Source organism: Pogonomyrmex barbatus, unplaced genomic scaffold (assembly GCF_055798465.1).
Source record: "Pogonomyrmex barbatus isolate J1 unplaced genomic scaffold, ASM5579846v1 scaffold2, whole genome shotgun sequence".
Classification (NCBI taxonomy): domain Eukaryota; kingdom Metazoa; phylum Arthropoda; class Insecta; order Hymenoptera; family Formicidae; genus Pogonomyrmex; species Pogonomyrmex barbatus.
Genome location: NW_028297116.1, coordinates 7,827,082 through 7,850,365, shown reverse-complemented (window position 1 = coordinate 7,850,365; position 23,284 = coordinate 7,827,082). Strand labels below are relative to the sequence as shown.

At 33.9% G+C, this 23,284-nt stretch overlaps 4 protein-coding genes across 6 annotated transcripts in view; 2 read left to right on the top strand and 2 right to left on the bottom strand.

Moving 5' to 3' along the window:
- Positions 1-301: 301 nt before the first annotated feature.
- Positions 302-2,152, bottom strand: LOC105427690 (uncharacterized). Its single transcript, XM_011639549.2, has one exon. It carries the CDS (start codon positions 2,150-2,152, stop codon positions 302-304), a length of 1,851 nt encoding a protein of 616 aa, XP_011637851.2.
- Positions 2,153-5,437: 3,285 nt separating this feature from the next.
- crok (crooked) lies at positions 5,438-7,305 on the top strand. The gene is made up of 3 exons (XM_011639508.3): positions 5,438-5,682; positions 6,024-6,185; positions 6,287-7,305. Exons 1-3 carry the CDS (start codon positions 5,619-5,621, stop codon positions 6,511-6,513), a joined length of 453 nt encoding a protein of 150 aa, XP_011637810.1. The 5' UTR covers positions 5,438-5,618; the 3' UTR covers positions 6,514-7,305.
- An 88-nt stretch (positions 7,306-7,393) lies between these two features.
- LOC105427660 (uncharacterized) lies at positions 7,394-13,416 on the bottom strand. 3 transcript variants are annotated; one of them, XM_011639509.3, is made up of 5 exons: positions 13,037-13,416; positions 11,282-11,615; positions 9,646-10,206; positions 8,815-9,151; positions 7,394-8,737 (listed from the first exon to the last, which is right to left on the bottom strand). In XM_011639509.3, the coding sequence occupies exons 2-5, from the start codon at positions 11,486-11,488 to the stop codon at positions 8,613-8,615; spliced, it is 1,230 nt and encodes a 409-aa protein (XP_011637811.2). In that variant the 5' UTR covers positions 11,489-11,615; positions 13,037-13,416; the 3' UTR covers positions 7,394-8,612. The 3 variants fall into 3 exon arrangements, with proteins under 3 accessions (XP_011637811.2, XP_088932448.1, XP_011637812.2); XM_089076322.1 differs by lacking the exon at positions 13,037-13,416 and adding an exon at positions 12,165-12,928; XM_011639510.3 differs by lacking the exon at positions 13,037-13,416 and adding an exon at positions 12,206-12,928.
- A 2,307-nt stretch (positions 13,417-15,723) lies between these two features.
- The window catches only part of sfl (N-deacetylase and N-sulfotransferase sfl), a 248,346-nt gene continuing 240,785 nt past the window's right edge, over positions 15,724-23,284 (top strand). The window contains exon 1 of the mRNA XM_011639513.3: positions 15,724-15,949. The gene's annotated coding sequence lies outside the window, so the exon portion shown is untranslated. The remainder of the gene's footprint in view (positions 15,950-23,284) is intronic.

Genomic DNA, 23,284 nt, shown 5'->3' with positions numbered 1-23,284 from the left:
ACGACGTGTTCGCAATAACGAAGATTAACTGCGTTCCGCAGTGCGCGAGACGCGATTAAAGTACGCATCTCATTATCGTCACTCGTATCGCGGCGATCATCAGTTTCGCGACAATGTCCACCTATTCGATAACGTCGCCTCGAGGGAACCAGTTCTCGAATTACGTATGCATAATAATATTGATCGATGGCGGATCCGTGATCATGAAATTAGAAACAAATTTTTCGATAATAACCTCATTTCTTATATATGTCGTGGTCCATTGCTGTTTATTCTTTTTTTGAAATATTCTTAAAATTTACTATTTAGATGATATATTATTGAAATAATATAGGTTCAAATTGATGTCGAAATGCTTCCAAATTAATTCGCCGATAAAAACGATAATCGATATTGAATATCCCACTGTAAATACATAAATTATCGGATAAAATACGTTAACGTACATAGAATTCGCTTGATCTTGATTTATCTGAACAATCTTTGTCTCATTCCTCAGATATTCGTGATACCATTTATCGCTAATACCCCCCGCCGTGAGCATTGAAATTATTTCGCTGACACGTTTGATATAAGGCGAGCCTTTTGGAAAAACATTACCGATTGGTAGCGATAGATAACAAAGTTTGGTTATCTCTATCATGATCTTGCCATTCCGCATGTTGTTGAGTGCGACTAGTTTGGCCCAATCTTCATTCATAAAGCAGGAGGTGTTTTGGTGCATAAATAGATCTTCGATACAGCTCTGTGTAGAAGGAATACTTAAGATTTCTTTACCTAATTTGCGTGTGTAATATTCAAAATCATGGTTGTATTGCTTGACCATGTACCATAAATTATCGAACATCATTAACACGAGATCGGATTTCATCAAATCCTCTAGGTGATCAAAGTGAATATAACGATTCTCTAAACCGGTGCTCGTTAACTCGGCAAAAATTGTTGACGAATAACTAATGTAGACAATAAGGATGCTTAAAAGGACAATTCGCTCGTGTAGCTTCGTGGGTGACGGTGGAAAGGACGTGCCCAGTATAATACCGATGATTCTCACAGTATACCACCTATTTGGATTGAACTTCATTAATTTTGAGCACAACCACAAGATTCCTATGATCGAGAAATTCATAAAAAAAATTCGTATCGCAGTGCCGACTATGAAAGTTTGTTTTGCGGGCAGTCTTGGTATTGCGAAGCACCAATTCTCGAGGACAAGAGAATCGGTGTATTGTACGTTGAATCTATTGCTGATTGATTCCTCCCATATTGGTAACGTAATTAATAGAGCATCATATTTTCCGGAGGCTAGATCAACCATGATACCATATGTAGAGCCATTAGGTAAGCTTCGCAAAAATATGGTGTCTACAATTTTTTGTATACCGGTAAAGTTCATTTTGTCCGCGAGCATTTCATTCATAAGCTTATCCATGCCTTTTAATTCCTGTCCCTTAAATGTTGATACAATGTTGCTGTATGGATGTCGAGTAGTAACGGCATACACCAATGGATAACCCTGCATATTTGGAAACTCATCTGTGAACCATGTGATATCTGGAGAATATGGTTCCTTGGTGTAGCTGTCGATGAACGGGTTGTACCGATGGACGATCGTAGAATGTTTAAGATATTCCGATTTGGAGTACTCCACGACGATCGCGTCGAGAATCTTCCTCGACCATATCGCTCGGAAGAGCGTCACGAGATCGTGACACGGTTGATGAAGCATCATCAGTATGAGAACCTTAGGCCGAACGCGATTGTGAATGAAGCGTTTCGTGTCTTCGGCCACGACTTCGCACTCGGCGATATCCGGTCCTCGCTCCGAGACATAGATATACACGACTAGATCGCGTGACATCGCCCAGGAAGAAACCTGAAACTCTGGCTCCGTCTGATCCGCGTTTACGTAAAGTGTCGATACGTTCCGAGTTATCGTTGCGACTATTTTACCGAGAATATCGTTTGCCTCTCCGCTTAATAGAGAATCTCGAAATATGAGCAGGACATCGTTAGGTCGTGACGTTTGCAATACTTTGTCCAGGATATCCGTGAAAAAGTCATTGTCTGCACGGTCATTCGGCGAAGAGAGACGGCTTTGACTTCCAACAAAATAAGAAACTACGACGGTCCATAATAAATGATACCACATTTTTTATCTCTTCGATGACGGAAGAAAGCGACTACGGTTATCCGGATGTAGTCGAAGTGACAACTGCAAGGAACAACTCGTGTCGCATCGACAATTGCAATTGCGTCGCCAGTTACGCAGACCATGTATTAACAAAAGAAATATGAGTTCTGTTAAAACATTTACAAAGAATTGCTTTTCACAGGAAAACATAACGGCTCGTCGTAATACATAATACTTAAAGATCATTAGTCTTTGCCACTAGCATATTGATTTTTGTGTATTGAAGATAAAAAACTGAACTTCACGTTGAGTGTCAAACAAAAACTTTAGAATATATATGCAATTTTTTATATAATTGACGTATTTTTATTATATTTCTATTTTTTCAATTATCTTTAGTCTAAATCTCTTTCAAAGTTTCCAAGAAAGCGGATACTTGAATATATGTTTATTCTTTTAATGTGTCCCATAGGATCTGCCTGTGCATAATTTTTATAGTATTTTCTTTTTACTACTGCCAAATAAAAAAGAGATGTATTGAAACAAAAAATCGAAAATAGTTTTTAAATTGTAAGCAAATATTAATAAACTTTCTAGCAATTATATTTTGAGATCCGCTGTTTTTTTAATTTCTTAGAAATTAAAAACCAATTATTTTTAGAATTCTTAGATTATAATTTTTAAAATAATTATCGCTTGTAATAGTTATAATTAAATTCTGCATATTTAAAATCCGACAATGATATGATTGTACATCGCGTATATTGCAACATATAAAGAACGCTACTCTCGAATTAATTCCCACGACTTGGAGAGACTAAAGGAGACGGAATAGCCATGTGCGCATCCGGACATAGTCCAGTGCCCTTTTAAGTTAAAGGGAAGAAGAGTCCGACGGTGAATGCCGCAGAAACCGAAGGGACACCGATATAAATCAATGTCCGGCCGGCCGACGATTTGCGCGAGAACAGAACGGAGTAAGCCGTGGAAAAGAGACGTGCGCATAGGCGGCGAGACGCCGAAGTCGAAGTCATTTCGTGTTTCCCCTTCTCCCCTTCGCTACTTATGCTAATGCCGGCAAATCAATTTATTTATATTTATTTATAGCATTCAAATGTTTCCCCCAAAACGGGGCTGAGCGTGCGCGGACGTCGTCGGATGTCGGCACGGACCACCCGCGAAAGCGAAGCGATCCTGCTCGCTGCGGGCTACGAGATCCGTGGGGTCCAAGATCGCCTCCCCCCCCCCCCCCACCGCTCCTTCTCCTTCTCTCAGACTGATACAGATAGCTGGAGGATGCTGGACGTAAGCGGTTCGCTCGACGCACCAGTCGATTTGGAATTTCATGATGCAGACTTCTGGATACGATCACAGCTAGAAACAGGAGATTAGATACCTTTACGAACAGGCTGGAATCCTGAGCGAGGCAGCAAACATTCGTTGTAACATTCATTGTGTCTTGTTTTCATAGAAATGATTTTTTATAATAGCTGCGTAGGGACATTGAACTGTATGTTCCACGTAGAGAAACCGCGCTTGCCTGATAAAAACTCGTAGACGATTAGAGACAGTTGACTGACAACCAGTTTATTTTCTAATATTGTATACGCCTACGTGCAAACGTAACTTAATATCTATATATATAGTTGAACCTCTTTAATTCGAATCTTCTAACTTGAAAATCTCTACAATTTTACTTTTAATTTATTCCCTAGAGCAAGTTTCTTCAAGATGAAGAATAATACTAGATTATATGTAATTGGAAATATTTCCGAGCGCACTAATTAAATTAATATAATTTTATTTTTTACAACTTGATTTATTTCAAAATTGTTGTTTATATTTAAAAGAGCTTGTCTAATTCGAAATTTGAAGAATAAATAAAAACTTTAAAACTCGAAAAAATTCTGGATCAATTAAATATGTAAACTTAACATATTCTTAATAAATAAAATCTTTTATCTTTCAAAGTGAGATAAAATATAATCTTTTAATTTACGTGGTTATCAATAATAAACTGTTATTACATTGTGTCTGAACTTCTGTTAAATTTTAAAGTTAAATTTTTTTTTTCTATATCATCTCGAAAAATTTGATAAGTCGAAAATATTTGTAACTTGAATTATTATTTTTCAGGATTTAAGTTAGAGATTTTTAATTGTAATATTTATAAATGTGTTACATCAATATTTTCGAGATATTTCGAAGTATCATGATTTTAAAATTGAATATATACATATTTTCTAAACAAAAGGCAATAATTCTAAAATTTTATTTTTTAAGATAATTTAGATTCTTCTTAATTTTTACATATATCTATCTATTTAAATATGTTTCAAATTGGATTTCCTATCTCTTTTTATGTTAGATTTTTACTGATATAAAATAATTTCACTCTTTTGATAGATATGCACGCGATTATATACCGTGACGTTGTAAGGAATATCACATCTGTCGGGCGCGGTTAACTCGAGTCACGCGTGACGTAACACCGAAGAAGCCGAGTATATCCGAAGTTCTCAGTAACGTATATATGAAAAGATGTAATATCGAGCCTAAATAAATTTGTATTTACTGCCAATATTTTTGAATATTATATTTCGAATGATTAGAATCAAAAAATAAACAAGCGATATTACAGATAAGAAAATACATTAAAACTTTATGAAAAAATATCTTTTAGATTACTAGCGAATATCGTGAAAGCGTAATATCACTCGTTTATTTTTTAATTCTAATCATTCGGAATATAATTCAAAAATATTGGCAATAAATACAAATTTATTTAGATTTACTTATTAGTAAGAGTCCCATTATAAGACGGGTGAGAGGTTAAAGTGCACTATGCGGTTAAGTGTGATAATTAAACAATTATGAACATGGGTATATAAAGGTTTTAATATAACATATGATCTCGTGAGGAATTTATTTATTACATGAGAAGAAGAATATTGTTTAATTCATTTTTAATACTAAAAATTTAACTAAATTTTAACTTGAACATTATTTGTAGCTTTTTAATCTATAATCAGAATTCAATCATTGTCCATTGGCATTCAACAATTATAGTATTCATTATAAACTTTGCCTGAAATCTCATTAACAAGGAATTTGTTTCATTTATTTTTAGGTCACCAGGTATACGGTAACTAACAACACGCGATCAGTTATGTTGTCAGTTATGTCAGTTATACTTTTATATTAATAATTTTACAATAATAGTCTGTAATGTTTGACAATATTACAATAATTATTATAAATGTTGCCTGAGATTTCTTCTTAATAAGAAATTTGCTCCGATTTATTTATTTCTAAGTCACCCGGTATATAACTGGAGGGACTAACGCAACGCGCGGTCAGTTGTATCAATTATAGGCGTGGACATATAGAATATAGAGAGAGAGTATTGGAGGCATTGAATCTCTCTCTCGTGAGGAGTTTTTCCAAAGTAAAGAAACAAGACGCTCCTCACGCTTTTCCCGAAATGGCTTTTGGAGTTCGCTTCTTCATTCTTGTGACAACATTGTACTTTCTCTGCATTCAAGAAGGTATATTCAGTCAGAGAGACATCTAAAAAATATTTAAGTTTTAATTAATACTTCTACATTCACCTTCAAATAACCTTGTTAAAGATCGAGATTGCGAATCTTCGCGAATATGTGTGATATTATCAGTGTTTCTACAGAGATTTGTACATATAATTGCGATAAGAATTTTATTTCACAAACATATTCCTAACCTTCACTTTATAAAAACAAGTGTATTTTAAGTGATATTTAAATAAGATATTAAAATTATATAAATACAATATATATTTAAAATATTGGACAAAGAGTATGCCTGTGATTGGGAGTATAAAAACGTTTCGAATTCTGTCGCATTCTTTCAGGCTTTTCTATTAAATGTTGGGTGTGCAGATCAGACTCGGATCCAAAATGTGCGGATCCGTTTGACAATTCCACAGTGCCTATTACAGACTGTAGGCAAGAACCTGAACTGGAGCACTTGCCAGGTGTAAAACCAACGATGTGTCGTAAAATTCGTCAAAAAGGTTATTCATCTGTGACAGCGTTATACAATTTAATTTAACATAAAAAATGTAAATTGCTTGTTGATTTTATTATTGTATTTTGTATGAATTTTTATTTATAGTTAACGGTGAATGGAGATATTTTCGTAGCTGCGCTTACATGGGCGAACCAGGGATCGCGGGTGACGAGCGGTTTTGTTTAATGCGAACTGGAACATATAATATATTTATGGAATATTGTACGTGCAATAGTAAAGACGGTTGTAATTCAGCGTCTTACCAATATGGAAATTGGCTTCTCTTATTAATTGGTTTAATAACAACCGTTCGATACGTATTTGTTGTTTGAAGAAGTCTAGCCAAAGATTCTCAACAGATCTGATTCACTGGATAATTTAGATTTCACTAACTATCTTTACGGTTCAAGATTCACTTGTACTTACTCAATACTTCTTTTATCTTAAACATCGAATATCAGGGAAGATACAAACTCCAGCAATCAAATATATATATAGATATTGTAGTTTTTACAATGCATTTTTGTAATTTTTATAATTTTATAATTTTTTACGCAATCAAGTGCCTTTTTATACATATCTTTATGTGTCAATAACGATATCAATGAAAATTTTAAATATAAGACGGAATAACTTCCAGTAAGTCGGTAATTTACCTTGGCTTTTAAGCTACATTTTATCAATAAATTACATATTTTATAGAAATATATTTTTACTGCTATACAAAAAATGTATATTTGTACTATTTTTTTCCATTTTAATATTACTATAGTACAAATTATAAGTCTTACTAATATCGAATTAATCGATTATTTTAACCCCAGATATTAAAAATAAGACTGCTAAAACCGTCCAGATTAATCATACGATCAATTTAGTTGTAGTGCGGCGTTCTGCCATTTTAGTGTTTTTGTACATATTTCTTTTTTTAGTACTATTTATCCTTTAACTGCCATACAACATAAACAAGCATGATTTATAATTCATTGTATCACCGATATGTCTTATTCGTAAAGCATATGATAATAAAGTAATATTATATATTATTTTCAAAATTTGCAATAAAATTGTTAGACGATTGTATGAAGTATAGATAATAAAATACTTTTTAAACGAAAATGAAATATTGTTTTGATGAACATAATACCTGAAAAATTTATTAAATTTCCTATTTATAGAAAAATAGGTAGGGAAATAATAAAATCGTGTATGTAGATAATACAAGACATATTTATAAACAAAATTATTTTTTTCTTCTACATACAATAAAGTAGTAAATAAAAATATTTTAAAGAAAATAATGTATGTGTATTTTTTGGTGTCAGCATAATTATAAACATACAAATATTATCGATGTCTGCATTTTAAAACAAATATAAAAAAATTGTAAAAATAATGTTAATTGATATTACACAATTTTGTAAATGTTTTGAAAATACTTTAACTACCTTTTTTGCGGCATACTTATTTAAACTGTAAAAACATTTAAAATATTAATACTAATGAATTAATATTTAGTCTTTATATATTATAAAAAGATATGGTGCAATTATGTAAAAATATATTTTACGATTTTTGTGGCATTTTAACATTGACATTAAATATTTTATGTTAATAAACGTATAAATAATGATTAATAGAAAAAATATTTCGACATATCACATTCAAAATGGCTTTTTGCTAATATCAACTCCGGATATTGATCACCGTTTTCTTCGTTTCTGGCGTAATAATAAAAATGAGCATTTATTATACATATAAAACTAATCAAATTTATTATTTTCAAAGATGTGTTACTTTTACGACTCTTTGTAGAAGGTAATAATATAAATGTCTTAATATATATAAAAATTTTTTCAGTGTCGAAATAAAGTATCAATTAATACTAAAATAGCGAGCCTTCTTCTTGCAACCTTACAAAATATGATATGTTGTTATATAATTACTCATTTTACATTATACATTTATATGTTTGGACGATAGTGCTTATCTTATGGACGGTTATATTGATCGGATTCGGAATAGAAACATCGAGTTTGAGAAATTCTCCTTTGAGAAATCAAGGACGGTTAAAATTAGCAAAGATCCTGTATATACAGAATCCATGCAATCAAAAATTGCAACTAGATTTCTTTCAAAATGATATTCCGTTATAAGATATTCACGTTATTTTCTCGTATAAAATCAACAGCAGATCCTAGATATGAATGCGTACAGCAAGAAAGATTTATGTAAATCATGTTCGCATTCGCATACGTGTCTATAGTATTCTTTGGAATAGTCTTATCGATCGGGGGGGGGGGGGGTCTTAAATATTTATAGCGCACGTATAGCGTTCTCATTTTCGTTGTCTCTAGATATCTAAGAGGAAAGTACATTCACTCGTTTTTGTAATGTTGAATAAGTTACTGACTTCTCGCATGCCTTATTTTTATTCAAACGCTTGCCACTTCGTTATCTGTTGCCCTGGTTTCGCTAAAGCTTGTTTCCATTGTTCGCCATAAGTTCCACCAACGTCAGGTCCAATCACAAAGTGGCCTACGGGAGTCTTCTTGCCTATATATAATTGTGTAATATTAAAAACAATACAATTATACATGATGTTTTAAGCTTTATAAAAGAACTCTTCTTACCCATTTTATTCTTCGAGACGAATTTTACAACAAAGCTCACATCATTGAGCGCTCCTTTATATGGATTGTCGGCGACAACTCTCGCAGTCTCTGGTGGGAATTTCATAGACACCGTCGGTGCAAATCGATCACTTTTCCAGAAATGTGTTACTCGTCCACTATCGACAACCGACATCTTTAAATACATTTGTCCTTTTAGATTTTCGTGCTCATGCATCGTCTGAAGTGAACATCTCAGACGATTTAGAGACAAGATCAGCTGCCCACCGGTATCTTCATCTTTCTCACCTTTCGTTAGACATAATAATAACTCGACTTGCCCTTTTTTGTTCTCTTTCTGAAAGAATATTGCCTCATGTTTTATATAATAGTAGCAAAACTAAATATTAGATAATAAGATATTAGGTAAATATATATATTGTAGAAACTTCGATACGCTTCCACAAGTTAGGAAATGAACAACGCGTATCTTTCTTTTTCTATGTATATAATATATATATATATATATATATGTATATATATATATATATATATAAAGATAGCTCAAAAAAATTTTAAAATAAAGAAGAATAGAAAAAAGGCTGCATAGTTCTAACGATTTGAATTTCATATTGTGGAAAATAAAAAAATCTGTCTATGAGATAATCTTTTTGCGTTAGAAATATAACTGCGCGGTTACAAAATAATTACGAGATTATATGTATCAGCTGATGAGTAAATTTACATAAATGTCGTAAAATATAGTCAATTCTTTTTCATTTACAAATAGCATAATTGTGGTTTTTCGTAACCGCATTGCTACGCAATTATCACGAAGCTGTAGAAACTTACTCTTTCTTCGGCACCTGAGATACCACTAGCTATTGGTCGTAATGGTTTCCACAAGTCTCCCGTAGAAACGTCGCTAGCATGTTTCGATTTCGGTGGTTTACAAACAAAGTTCTTCGGATCAAGTGGAATCGTCGTCGCGCCAACAGTTCGTCTTTTATCGTAAGCTCTTCTTTCCATGGCTGTAGAGTCCGCGAGTTTGTCCTGACTCTTGCCAAAAAACTGACTGAGAAGTTTGTTCTTAGTAGATTCCTGATTGTCAGCAGACGCACCTTGACCATCCTTCTTTTTCCCGCCCTTTTTTGGTGATTCTTTAGTAGGTGACGTCTTTTCTTTATCCGCCTCTTTCTTCTCAGTTGCGATCAAAGGTTTATCCTCGAGAATTGCATAAAGAGTCGCAACGATAAATCTGGATCCGTTAATTTCCTCCTCGACGACCTTCGATTTGCCAAACTTTTGCTTAGTTTCTTTGCGCAAGGGAAAAACAAACTCCTCGTTCCACTGTGGCCAAGATTCATTCTTCGTGGTGGTCTCGAACTTTTCTTTTCCAGGAATTAGCTTTACCTAAAAAAATTCGAATTTTCAATCTTTCCGATATTGATAAATTTTGATTTGCTTATGATTTATTGCGTAAGTTTTAAAGTGAAAATATACATAATTCATATATATATATATATATGAATTATAAATGAGAATAAAGAATTATTTTATATAAATAGATGATTAAAATAATCCTATTTTGATTTAAAAAAATTAACATAAATTATATATATTATATAAACTAATAGTTCTTGAGTCAATTTTTTAAATCGTAATCAACTTATTTTATTCATCATTTAAAAAAAATTAATTATCCATTTTTTGTTTTCTCATGAGAATACATTTTTCAAGAAAGAATTCTTTTAATTAGATAATTAATTGAGATATTTCATCGACTAATTAAAAATGAGATATTCTATGACTCTAACTTTTATGATTAAATTTTCCTTTAGCGGTAATGAAATCAAATTAGAAATATTTATGACGCCATTCTGATAGCAGATATTTCAGATATTGACAATCCATATTCTCGATATTGAAGTGTTAAATCGATTTCTATTTGCATGCGCAGATGTATTTAGCTACACTTTCATTTAAATATGTCGTCCCGTTCGCGTGACAATGTCGGAGGCAGTCGTAAAGAACATTCTGTTGCCAGTCAATAAATAAGATACTACAGTCAATGCCGGACTTCTATAATATGTTACTCATATGGTATTACGTAATCATAGATAACACCCAAGAGTGCTGCGAGCGTCTCCGCGACTTACGCATAATACAGGTTCGACTACGACGAAGCGTAACCGAGCACGATCTCAGTTTGCATAGAAGTGTTGGCTAACGACTAGCGATTTATCGAACGACGTGATTATTTCATCTCGCTCATTTTATCATCACAGATAAAATCGACGTGTTAAAAAAAAAAAAAAAAAAAAAAAAAGATAATGAATATAATCATTCCGTTTAATCAATAAATTTAAACGGCTACATTTACCGCTAAATGTGCGGTCGAGAATACAAACTCTTGATTGACTGACATTGTCTCTTGTTTGCTCAAATGCGATCGATCCACATTCTCGAGTTATTTTCTCGTGTTTACCTTTACGACGTAGCTGTTGACTCTGGTGAAGCCGAAGTTTTGTGGCAAGTGTCTGGCACCGAGCACGGTGACGTTCAGTGTTTTATCGTTTGGCGAGTGCACGATTCTAATGCCAACTTCCGGTTCCAGATTCACCGTGCGATCTAATGGCGTGGACACCGTCTTCAGGCCGCTGTCGATGAAATTTCTGATTTTAGCCAGCGCCATGTTCGCGCAATTGTCTTCTCGAATTAGGTCCTCTCGGAATTCCAATTACGTTTGCTTATCAGCAAACGTGTGATCGTTTAGATAACAAGCTTGATCACCGTGGGCTCGGTAGCGTTGTCCACGAGCACTGCAAAATTCTATCGTGAGCACCTTACTACAAGAGTTAACAGCAATCGCATACTAAAAGTGTGCTATTAATAAACGCGTGTATATAATGCGGCGTGATGCCGGTTTCCTGGACGTCTAGAGACAGAATTTTCGAAATGACGTAAAGTTGTTTACTATGCGCAACGACAAGAATATCCGTTAGATAGATTTCATTGATAACGAAAAGATCTTTCATTTTCACATTATCGTTTGGACTGTAATAACGGTCATTATTAAAATGCTGATACAATAATTTTGTTTTGTTATTATATCAATATTTTATTAGCCGCAATTATTTTTCGCTTGGGAATAAAATTATTTATCTTATTTATAGAATATAAAGATAATTAAATTATTTATAGAATATAAAGATTGTAAAATATAAAGATCATTTTACAGATCTACACATGTTTACGAAATTTTTATTATCAGAAAGACATTAAAGAAACATCGTTCGCTTTCCAGGCGAGTCTCTTAATTTTAAATCGTAAAATATAATTGTAAATTCTTCAATTATAAAACAACGTGCTTTCTCTTCGTATTGAGCAACACAACACTTCTATCACTAACAGCAGGTGATTATCAGTTGTTCTGAATCGGCTACAGCGGCCCGGCCCTTTCGCTTCCGGCGCAATAAAACCGTGTGTGCGCAAAAGAAAGAATCGTCGAGAGTGTCGAAGAAATGAGCTAACGCGATCGAACTTTCCCCGCGAAGAAAGAAAAAAAGCTTCGCCCCGACACGGTACTTATTGATCGATTCAGAGCGATCGTATGACTCGCTATGCAGAATGCCGCGAGGAAAATCACGTTTAACACCGGGACCTATGATGGTACCGACCTCGATTATCACGTTATTAACTAAGGGGAATTGACGAGCTAAATGCGATAGAGACGCCCTGTCATATCTCATCTTCTTAATAGAGACTTCAACGCTCGGTCATATCATCCGGAGCAGGAAAAACAAAGACGACAATATCTAATCTTCTTAGATTTAGAAATTCGAGGATTCAGAAATTCTTCAAGTTTATAGATTCAATAAAACTTGATTTCTGACTATATCACTCAAAGCGTGCTTTTTAAAGCATTCCTCGCGTCGATACATTCTTCTCTTATAGAAGCGAACGGTAAATATCCAGCAACGGCGCAGCGAACGTTCCTACTTATTTTGATTTAATCAGTTTAGTTAATTAGTCAACGTAGAATTTTTTTTTGTATTTATTGGAAGCATCCGGAAGTGGCCCGTTATTTCATCCTCCATTCAACTTAGCATGCAGCAATTTTGAATTATAAGAAGAATTACGACACACCACCGGGTCAGGTAAACATATCAGATAACTTGTTTCACGCGCGACACCGCAGTAATACCGAAATTATTCGTAAACCACGTGACGTTGCACGTACCATAATCGCGATTCTGACGATTCGTAGCGAATTGCAGCTGCGGCGGCCCCGAGATTCCGAGAGCGAGCAGGAGGAGGAGGATCTCGTTGTTGACCGGCGGAGCAGCAGCGGTCTCCGCTATATCCACGCGTCTGGCCGGTTTACGACTGGTAAGAGTTCCTCGCACGATCTTCGCGTTGATGGCCAACGGTGTCAGACGCTCGATGCCATGGTCACACCAGCGAAAGCGATCGAACGCGTACGCGCGCACCACCACCTCCGCCGATCACCAGGAGGAATTCACCGAGGGCTTTCACCGCACACGACGTAGTCGTCCGCAATCGCGTCCGTAGCGCGATCCAGCGCGCATCGCGAGATCCGCACCGAGGCGATCGTTCAAGCGATCATCGGGAACGATCGACGAGATCTCTGAAACCCCATGAATGGTCGCTCCGTAGGCGATTGCGCGCGTGTGATCGACGTTACAATCGTGACAGTCGTCGGCTCCGTCTGCGCGCGACGCGCCGCCGTGGTATGCAGCTTGCTCTCGCGTGGGTTCCCTTTATAAGAGACCAGCGTGGCCGGTTCGCAGTGACGGATGGTAACGAGGCATTTTCCGATGGGAAAATCGCCCTGGAATTTGTAGGGAAACAAACCTCAATAAATATCAATTAATCACTTGATATTAATTAATCAAAGTGGCATTGATATAATTTCCCATTCAACGATACACAACACATATTGTACATAAGATAACATTATTGAATAAGGAAATTACAATATTGCATATAATGTTGCTGTTAATTAGTATTTATTACATGTAAAAAATGTATTAGAAATTCTTCTAATAAATTAATCTAACTAATTGCCGGAGGGACACTCTTTGCATGTGTATTATGTATGAATTATAATAAATTTTTGTTTTACGTATTTTCCGTTTATTTTTGCATATGAAGTGCATGTACGAACGTTATTATTATTTTACTCAATAGACATTTAATACACAATTAAATTTACTGTTAATTTTATTTCATCGAAAACTGATTTTAATTTTTTAATTTTTATACAAATTCAAGAGTCAGCGAAGATATGTGCCATTACGGTACTGTCGTAAAAGTGACCGTTGCCGTTAAAGTAGGGGACTTTACTTGTGTATTCACCGTATATCGTACATCGTTTCTAGATTGTAGAGTGTGATTGTAAAGTAACGCCTGTTGCGCTCACAAGGTCGCACATTCACATTACACATTGATGAATACGTACAGGTATATGAATGTGCAGGTGCATGAATGTTCACTAGCTTCTGCGTGAGTAAACACAACTACATGAATGAGTATCTGAGAGAATACAGGACCGTAAATAGTTGCAATTCTCCTTGTTCAAGGCAGACTCGGGAAAAAAATAAATAAAAATATTTTTTCGATAAAATATTTCAATATTAAAATTAATGTATATAAATTATAAATATAAAATACATATTTTAATACATATTATACATATATTAAAATTTTATATTTATATCATATGACATGATATAGGCATATTTTCTCGTAAAACAAGAAATCTATGAGAGATGATAGGTATGTAAATATCAGGAGAAGGTATTTAGAGTATCGCATGCAGCCAAGCATACAAAAAATTACAAATTAATGATGATAAATTGATAAACCGGATCAGCAAGTTTTATTTAATGTGTATAAGCGTGATAACGAAGAAACGGAGAATCATAAAAAATATGTTACGTAATATAAATTTATATGTCTAGATGCGTAGAAAATCTAATTATAATGTCACACGATGATCTCGTGCAAGCAGCTGGAAAGAATGCGGTAGAGAATGCATTGTGTTGCATAGAAAATGAATAGTGGCAATTGAATTAGAATACGGTGCGTTCAATATATATGGTATGTTGCTGTTATAAGCACTCATCATCACTGAATAAATTATTTAAATGTTTAATGTATTTTATAAATGTTTTTAACATTTGTCTAGCTTATGATTTATCACGACTTGATCTTTAGATCTCTCATTTTAATATGAGAGGCGATGCTGTAAAAATAAAAGATTTTATAAACATTGAGACGCACATTTAATAATAATGTTTATAATCTAAACTATTTTTATTATTTATTTCTATTATAATGTTTCTAATTTGTTTCCTTCTTACTTATACTCGCGCTTACAATAAACAATAGATTTTACGAGAACAAACATTCACATTCGCGGCTGCATTATTTCAAACGCAACAGTATTTAAATATTGCGTTCTGGATGATGCTCCATGCGTACTTAATTGCATTGATCGCACGTGATGATATGCAAGGATTGCTCTGGCAGGTAATCGTGACCTTCAAAGTTAAGTAATATTTGTCATTCATATTGAACAAGCTACATCCATTGTAAATCTAATTTGCTATTGTTGTCTTCTTTAAAAACATAAACAAGCTTCTCCATAAAATAAATAATTTTACATTCATTATAAACGAATAGGAATAAAGTAGAAATTAAAAAAAAAGCGATTACCTAATATGGATATGTAAAATTAAATAAAGATAACAGGAATTAATATTTTCTGCGGAAGTTAAGCGATTAGGAAACGAGAGGGTTGAAAACAGCTACTTGCATCCTACTGCAGATGGCAATAACTGCCATCATCAACCCCTCCTTTTTGCCCCCAACAACCCCCATGGTTGACGAACAGCTGTTTAGCACCGCCATGGCGCACGCGACATCGCGACGTCAAAAACACTTCGAACAATTTCGATTTATTCATGCTGAAAAAATCTTTCCGCGTCGCGATAAGATTTACCTCGTAGTAAATTTTCGATCGTAAACCGTAATTTTACGATAGTGTTTTGGATTGTGCCAATCGTACTCGTGAGTGAGATCAAGATGACATTTCCGAAGTATTCATATGAATTTTGATCCTTAAGAGGTAGGAATTTATCTTTTATTTATTTTTTAACACTCCTTTTAAAATTTTAAACATTAATTTAGAAATAAATATTGTGTAATTTTTGGAAATACTATGCAATGAACATAATTGGTAGATTAAAAAAAGATAATAGATATAAAGATATAATGATATAATAAAAAATAGATTTCTAATTAACTGTTTTAATATATAAAGTTTAAATAATTTTCATGTTATAGGAACAATATATTTTTATTATGTATGTTATAAGATATTATTTCAATAAGATATTAAATTATTTTCTAAAAAAATAATCTATTTTATAAAGCATATTAAAAATCCTTGAATTGCTTTATCAAAAGAATATAATTTTAAGAAATATGTAGGAAAATTATACTTAAATATCATTTAACTTATTTTATATATATATATATATATATAAAATATATATATATGTATGCTTTAAAATTACATGCTGTTAAAAAATTACACAGTATCTTATCTAAGTTTGTAAAATATTTAACATTTTGATCGTGAGATGGCACCACGTAGATAGCACAATTTCGATTTGATAAATGTAGAATAAATTATTTTGTAGAATAGTATTTATATACAACATATATTTAAATTCAGTGCTTATTACTTTTGTATTTATCTAGTCCATTATATGTATTTAAATGTTTTTGTTAATTTAATGAAACAATAATTTCTTCATTATTAAGATTAATTTAACAAATTTAAAAAAATTAAAAGATAAAAAGAAGATCCTTTTATTATACATATCATATATATTTATTTATAATTACATGTAATAAACTATGCAAAAGAATTTAAATATGTTTATAACATGCTAAAAAGTTTAATAAAGTGAGATTTATTATTATTATACAGACAAATATTTCATATTCGTACGTGTGACATTTCTTTTTCTTTAATAATCATCAAATAAAATGATTTATTTCGAAATAATAATATAATTTGCGTCCATTTGACGAAAAGTAATAGGGGTATAATCCTTTTTCAGAGGTGTAAGCCAGCATACACGATCCGGAAAATCATATACTGTTTTTTTTTTTTTTTTAGTTACACGTGTTCTTATTCAAGTCACGTTCCGACGACAAGGGTAATAGCCTCGAACTTTGTCTTCGTCGGATCAGCTTAACTTCCGGTAGTAAAATTTCACGAAATTCTAGTGCGGTCTCGGCGAAATATGTTTTCTGTGGTTCCTGACATTTTTCAGTTTGATCGATCACTGTCGTGTTGTACGTTGTTGTACGTTGTACGGAAGCCGGAGATGTAGCGGACGTTTTTATGAGTTTCCTTGAACATGCACATTACATCACACCGATTAATTTATATTATTATATATATACACATACTTTTACAAAAATAAATTTAAAAAAAGATAATTTAGGAAAAAGAATTGTGATTAAGGATTGTGATAGGATTAATAGGAAAAGAATGGTGATATTAATTTAAAAATGTAAGAAATAATTATTTTTATTAATATAATATTCGCAAAATATCATTTGCATTTATTTTTATGCAAATGACGTGTATTCTCCTGTGATCTATATCTGTCGCCGAGTTCTGATGTTCGCATCTGATGTTCAATGTATAGTATCATGATGACACAATAAGAAAAAAGCTGATATGGCGAAATCACATTATGCGCTAGTAATCCGCGCTGCATTACAATGAATGCTGCACGTGTCTGCGGCTTTTCCACGTCATGAGATTCATGAATGCAAATATTCCGGGAATAAAGAGTCACGCACGCTCTTTACATCATTCACCTTTCTCATTTTCGTTCCACGTCTCTTTACCTCTCTCTTTCTCTCTTCACACCCTATTGTTCCTCTTTACCTTATTCCCTCCTCATTTTTCTTCAACACAGGTCAAACTTCAACTCTAGACGTATATCCCGATACACCATTTTCGCGCTTATGATTTAATGAACGCAACTCCGCACCTTCTCTGCCATCGATAGCAGTCCGCGCTTCTTCCCTCGGTAAATCTCTAGCGTACCTTATTATAAACTCTTTTGCGCGGCGCAATTTAAAAGTATAGCTCGCAACTTCGTCCCGCGAAGCTTCGTATTAAGCTTCCACTTTAAAAGCGGCACCTCGGTAGCCTGTGGAAGTATCGCCGAAGTTTAGCTAATCGTTTCTCATCGCGGACGCTGATAAATTATTCAATTATAACGTCCTCTGCCACCGACTGAACAATTTCAAAGTATAAAAAAAAAGGAGAAAGAAAGAGAGAAAAAGAGATAAAAAACGTAGTATATTCCTTAGCGCTAACTATTCGAACATTTCTCGCGGTATCGAATTAGTATCGCGCGCTCGGGAGTGCGGAGATTAAAGTCAGATTTCGAAGTACTTGGTAATTCCCTGTACGTATTTCTCGCACGTAGTCGCAGCTTGATATATTTAACCTCCCTTTGACCCTCTACACCCTTTTAAGTGCATCATTATGTATTCTCTTTTGTAACGCCGAGCTTTATGCAGACCACATTCGCAGCACCTTCCTATTCTTGATCATATCGCATATTAGCCGTGCAAGGTGATAATTTTATCTCTCATTGTAAATGTCTTCTATTAGCGAAGCGTACATGCAATAAATATATAAATCTATATATATGAACACACACACACACACACACACACACACACACACACACACACACACACACACCACACACACACACACACACACACACACACACACACACACACACACACACACAAGGTGTCCCATTTTAATGGGAAACAATGGAATATTTTAAAAATAGAGTAATTGATAAAAAAAAATGGTTCAGATAAAAATTCTAAGGTTTCAAGGCAATTGCATGAATATGTTATTAATTCATTCGCAAATGGAGCCATTATTAATATTTTTTAATGATCAATATTTTTTTTTAAATAGAATTATGTAGTTTTTGTTACAAGATATGATTTCTTTAGTTATTTTAAAGAAGTATTTTATAAAAATACTTTACAAAACTATTAAAGTACAATTGTCAAAAAGTTAATTGTTTACAAAATATTTTATATTCTATTGTGACATATTTTGACATAAACTATTCATTTTTTGATGTCTTATATTTTTTTGAATATCTTAATACTTTTACGTACAGAATAATGAGACAGATTAATTGACGTGAAGAAAATACAGTTACTTTAAAAAAATTTTTGCATTTAGTAATATGCAATACTTTAAAAAAAAAAACTGTATGCTTTCTCTATACAAATCGTTTTTTCCAAATATTTTTTTACTTGTGTATTTAAAAAAATTAATAGATATTTTAAAAAATGATTCGAAATTTTACATTTTTTTCGATTTTATATTTTCTATATACGAATAACCATTCTAATTTTAGAATAAAATGATATCAATCTCTCACGTATATGTGATTAGTAGCGATTGTATTAATTTAAAGAGATATTATTGCGGAAATGAAATAAATTGTATTATGACTTAAATGAGATTTGAGCATAGAACATAAGTTTACCAATATATTGAATTTTGATTAACGAGGAAATTGTATAATAAAATAGCTCTAAGATACATTACTTAACTAATATAATATCTGCCAAAACGTCTAGTTTTAGTTTTTATTTAGTTCAAACGTTCATGAACTTAATCTGGACATTTAGGACATTTATTGGACATTTTAAAAACATATATTATTAGCTGTACAAAATATGTTGACTTTTGTACGTTTTAAACATTTTCATTTTATATACTTTTGATAAACATGCACATATTATGATAATAACTAAACTTTTTATTAATTTATTAAAGTTTTTAATGTAAATTTGGGAAATTAATTTGTTGATGATTACCATAATTGATGCAAATAATAAATTGCAAACAAATTAATTCCCTAATTTGCATTAAAATGAGCAATATTCAAAATACTTATTTATTGATAAAAATTTTTTTCATATCTCAAAAACATTCAACAGTTTTTGTTTGGCGGAGTTTTAAATTGGACGTTTTTAGGGTGTCCACAAAAGTAACACTGAATGTTTTTAAAACATCTTAAAGATGCCCGTAGCTCTAATATGAGTCAATATGGACGTATTTAAAACGTCCTTGTGTCTGGGTATCTGGGGTGTCTGGTATTTACATACTTTTTTTAATTTTATTGATCTACTTACATACTTTTTTTTAGTTTTATTGATCTATAATATATCTTCGAAAATTAATATCTTTTTATATTTTATGTTGTACTGCTTTTTTGCTATATCAATATTATGCAGAATCTCATTAATAAAAATATAAAATCTATGTTTTACAAATAAACAACTTTGAAGATAGTACGCTATTTTTAAATCTGTTTCCCGGCATAGGTGTTGTTATTCTGTTAATTCTGTTAATATCGCTTTTTTCGGTGTATTCATCTTGCTGCTGACACTTTGTCCCAGTTCCGCCATACGACGACAGAGAAAGAGGACGGAAGTTTCTGGATGTCGGTAATGAATATATGAATGTATAAGCCATTCTTTGTCACATGGGAATTGTACATGTATCGTTTCATGAATATTACGCATATTAAAATTACATTTTCATTGCCAACATTTAGTGAATGTGTATGTTTTATGTTATTATATTTATTGAAAAAAGTTAAGTTCTATCGTTTTTTTTATTTTTACGGAATAAAGTATTTTAATAACTATCTTTGATTGATTTTCATTAATTTTATGTGTCAGAAATAATTATAACGCGAAAAGAAATCAAATAGTGCTATTTGGTTGAATGCTGATTGAAATATCATAAAATCACCTGTGCCTATCGCAAACGAATATTGCGTATTATAAATGAATACTCTTTTATGATAGACATCTGTCCATCAAATTGTAATCGTAGCATCATCAATTGTCGGAATCCCTATAAATATAGACAGAGATTTCATTTATCCAGAAAGTTTAAATCAAACCGCCATTACTCACGACGCCGCAACTGTGCATCAGAGTATTCCGATTCCAGAAGGTAATTGAAATTCGTTTCGTCACCGGCTTTTATGAATCGTCTTTTTTTGCGATTTTGCAATTTATAGTAGGTATTTCAAGATTCTGAATCGGCACAATTTGACGGTATGCGGAAAAATACAATTCGTTTCGTACGTGGTAAAGCTTTTTAGATTCTCTCTTTTTAATTTTTTACCTATCCTGCGGCGGACTCGACGAATGTAAATTTCCGTCGATTACGATTGGCGCACAAAAATATATTTCGTGAAATACGTTCGTAGTTTGTCAATCATGCAGAACAGCGTTTTGAAAAAATCGGAACGTAAACAATTACTCGGCTCGCGGACGAACATATAATTTACGATACGTATAACGGTAAAATCGTGCTTTAATTCATGATCGCGGAAAAAAATATGTATGTTCTTGCCATTTTTTGGTAGCACCCAAATTGCCATGAATTTCGACACTTTGTGCAATCGGAATCCCCAAAACTTCTAGATAAAACGGATTAGTACCGACCATAGCCGAACGAAGGGGATGTAAATCGATTTCGCCGTGCCCTTAAATTCTATTAGCGCCAACTCCGATTGCATTCTTCAAATGGAAATAGGGAACGAGATTTTCGCGACGGGGAAGTGATTTCGACAAAGCAAAGTCGCGCCGGGCGTGTGATTAGATTTTACACTCTCGCTTTACCTTTACGAATACCGTTGTCTTCGTTGTGTCCCTTAAATGAAGCCCTACGCCGGAATGGTGCGCAGCGATATCGGAAAATAAATTTTGCGTAATCGTATTTCGACTATGGAGGGCACACCGTGGCTATTAAACGCAGGAAATTCTTGTCCTGCTCTGGCAGAGAACTAACAGGACCATTTCCCTTTCCAGTTTAAACTGCCATTTGTGAAACCGTCTGCCGCGGCGAACGAGTGTCCCGGTTCCTGTTCTATCGTTGATGATTTATTCAATCGCGCGCTTGTCGATATTTATCGTTCGGCAACCGCTCCGAGGGGACCAGACACTCTCGACAAGATAAATCATATTATCGTAGACAAGTAGCGTCCAGTATGTGGCAATCTGCATCCATGCCAAAATCTGCGGTCGTGCGAGCATAGAAATCATATTAGACCGATATTACTTAATAGTTACGATCTGCTTTTAGAAATAATTGCACTTTTGCATCGTCGCTGGCCAAATATTACTACTTCATTACTTTCCTTTAAAATAGAATCAAAATACTATTATCACTTTTTAAAGATCGTATCTTTTCTATTGTGTACCAAAAAAAAAATGAAAGACGAAGGAAAGTTGAGGAAAGTAAGTTCTTGTCGTCATATCTTTTTTCGTCAAATACCTATAAGGGATGTATTAAGTATCATCTTTTCTTCAGACTCCTTCAAATTTTCGGCAAGAGCAGTTTGCTGCGGCGAGATGTAACATGCAAATGTGATGAGATGTTGCAGCGTAGACGTCGTATAGAACGACACTCCATCGTCGAAGGGTTAATGTAGAGTTGGCGAGTTTCCCCTCGGAAACTTTGGATCCGACAGCCTCCAGCATCATCGCTGCGAACTAAAGCATCCCGCCTCGCGAATTCTCCGAGGATGCGCTTTCCGGGGAAAGTCCCAGATAGGAAACAAATTCCTATCTCCGTCTCCCGGACGGAATGGCCGTTCGGGGGAGTTGCTGCAACGATTGAATGCACGCCACGCTCGATTATTTAAGCGCGCGCCCGAGATTTCTCGGGCGTAAGTCGGGGGTGCGGCGCGAAAGATCGACGGAAATACCCCCCGATGTGGTGCGAGACGATGGATATATAGCGCGACAAGGAAAAGGAGCGTGTGTCGGCTGACGCCGCTTCGCGGAGAGCGATATCGATTTCGACCTGTCGAGCGTGAGCGATTTAAACTCAGAAGACGAAGGAGATAACGTAAGTCTCCGTCCTTCTATCCCCCCCCCCCTCTCTTTCTCTTTCTCTCTCGTACTTGTCCATGCACCGCGAAGTCGATCGAATTCGAGCGCCGAGGAGTATTTCTATGATTTACTCCTTCGACTGACGCCGCTGCATCCTCGGCGACGACGTAGCAACGATACCATTTAGATTGTCATAATAGGATTGTCTTCTTTTTCCTTCTAACTGTTCGGTTTGACGCAACGATACCGGAAAAGTAAAGTAAACGATTTCTATTGTAGTGCAGGATTTACACTGGGAGAAGATACAAGGTTTATCAACTGTAATGGTTCTTAATCTTTTTAAAAAGATGTTAAACTCCATGCAGCTTTTACCAACTCGTAAAACTTTAAAAAAAAAAACCTGCTAAAAGAAAATATTTTCAATATTTTACACGATATAATTTTAATACTTCTCATTTAGTTATTAAAA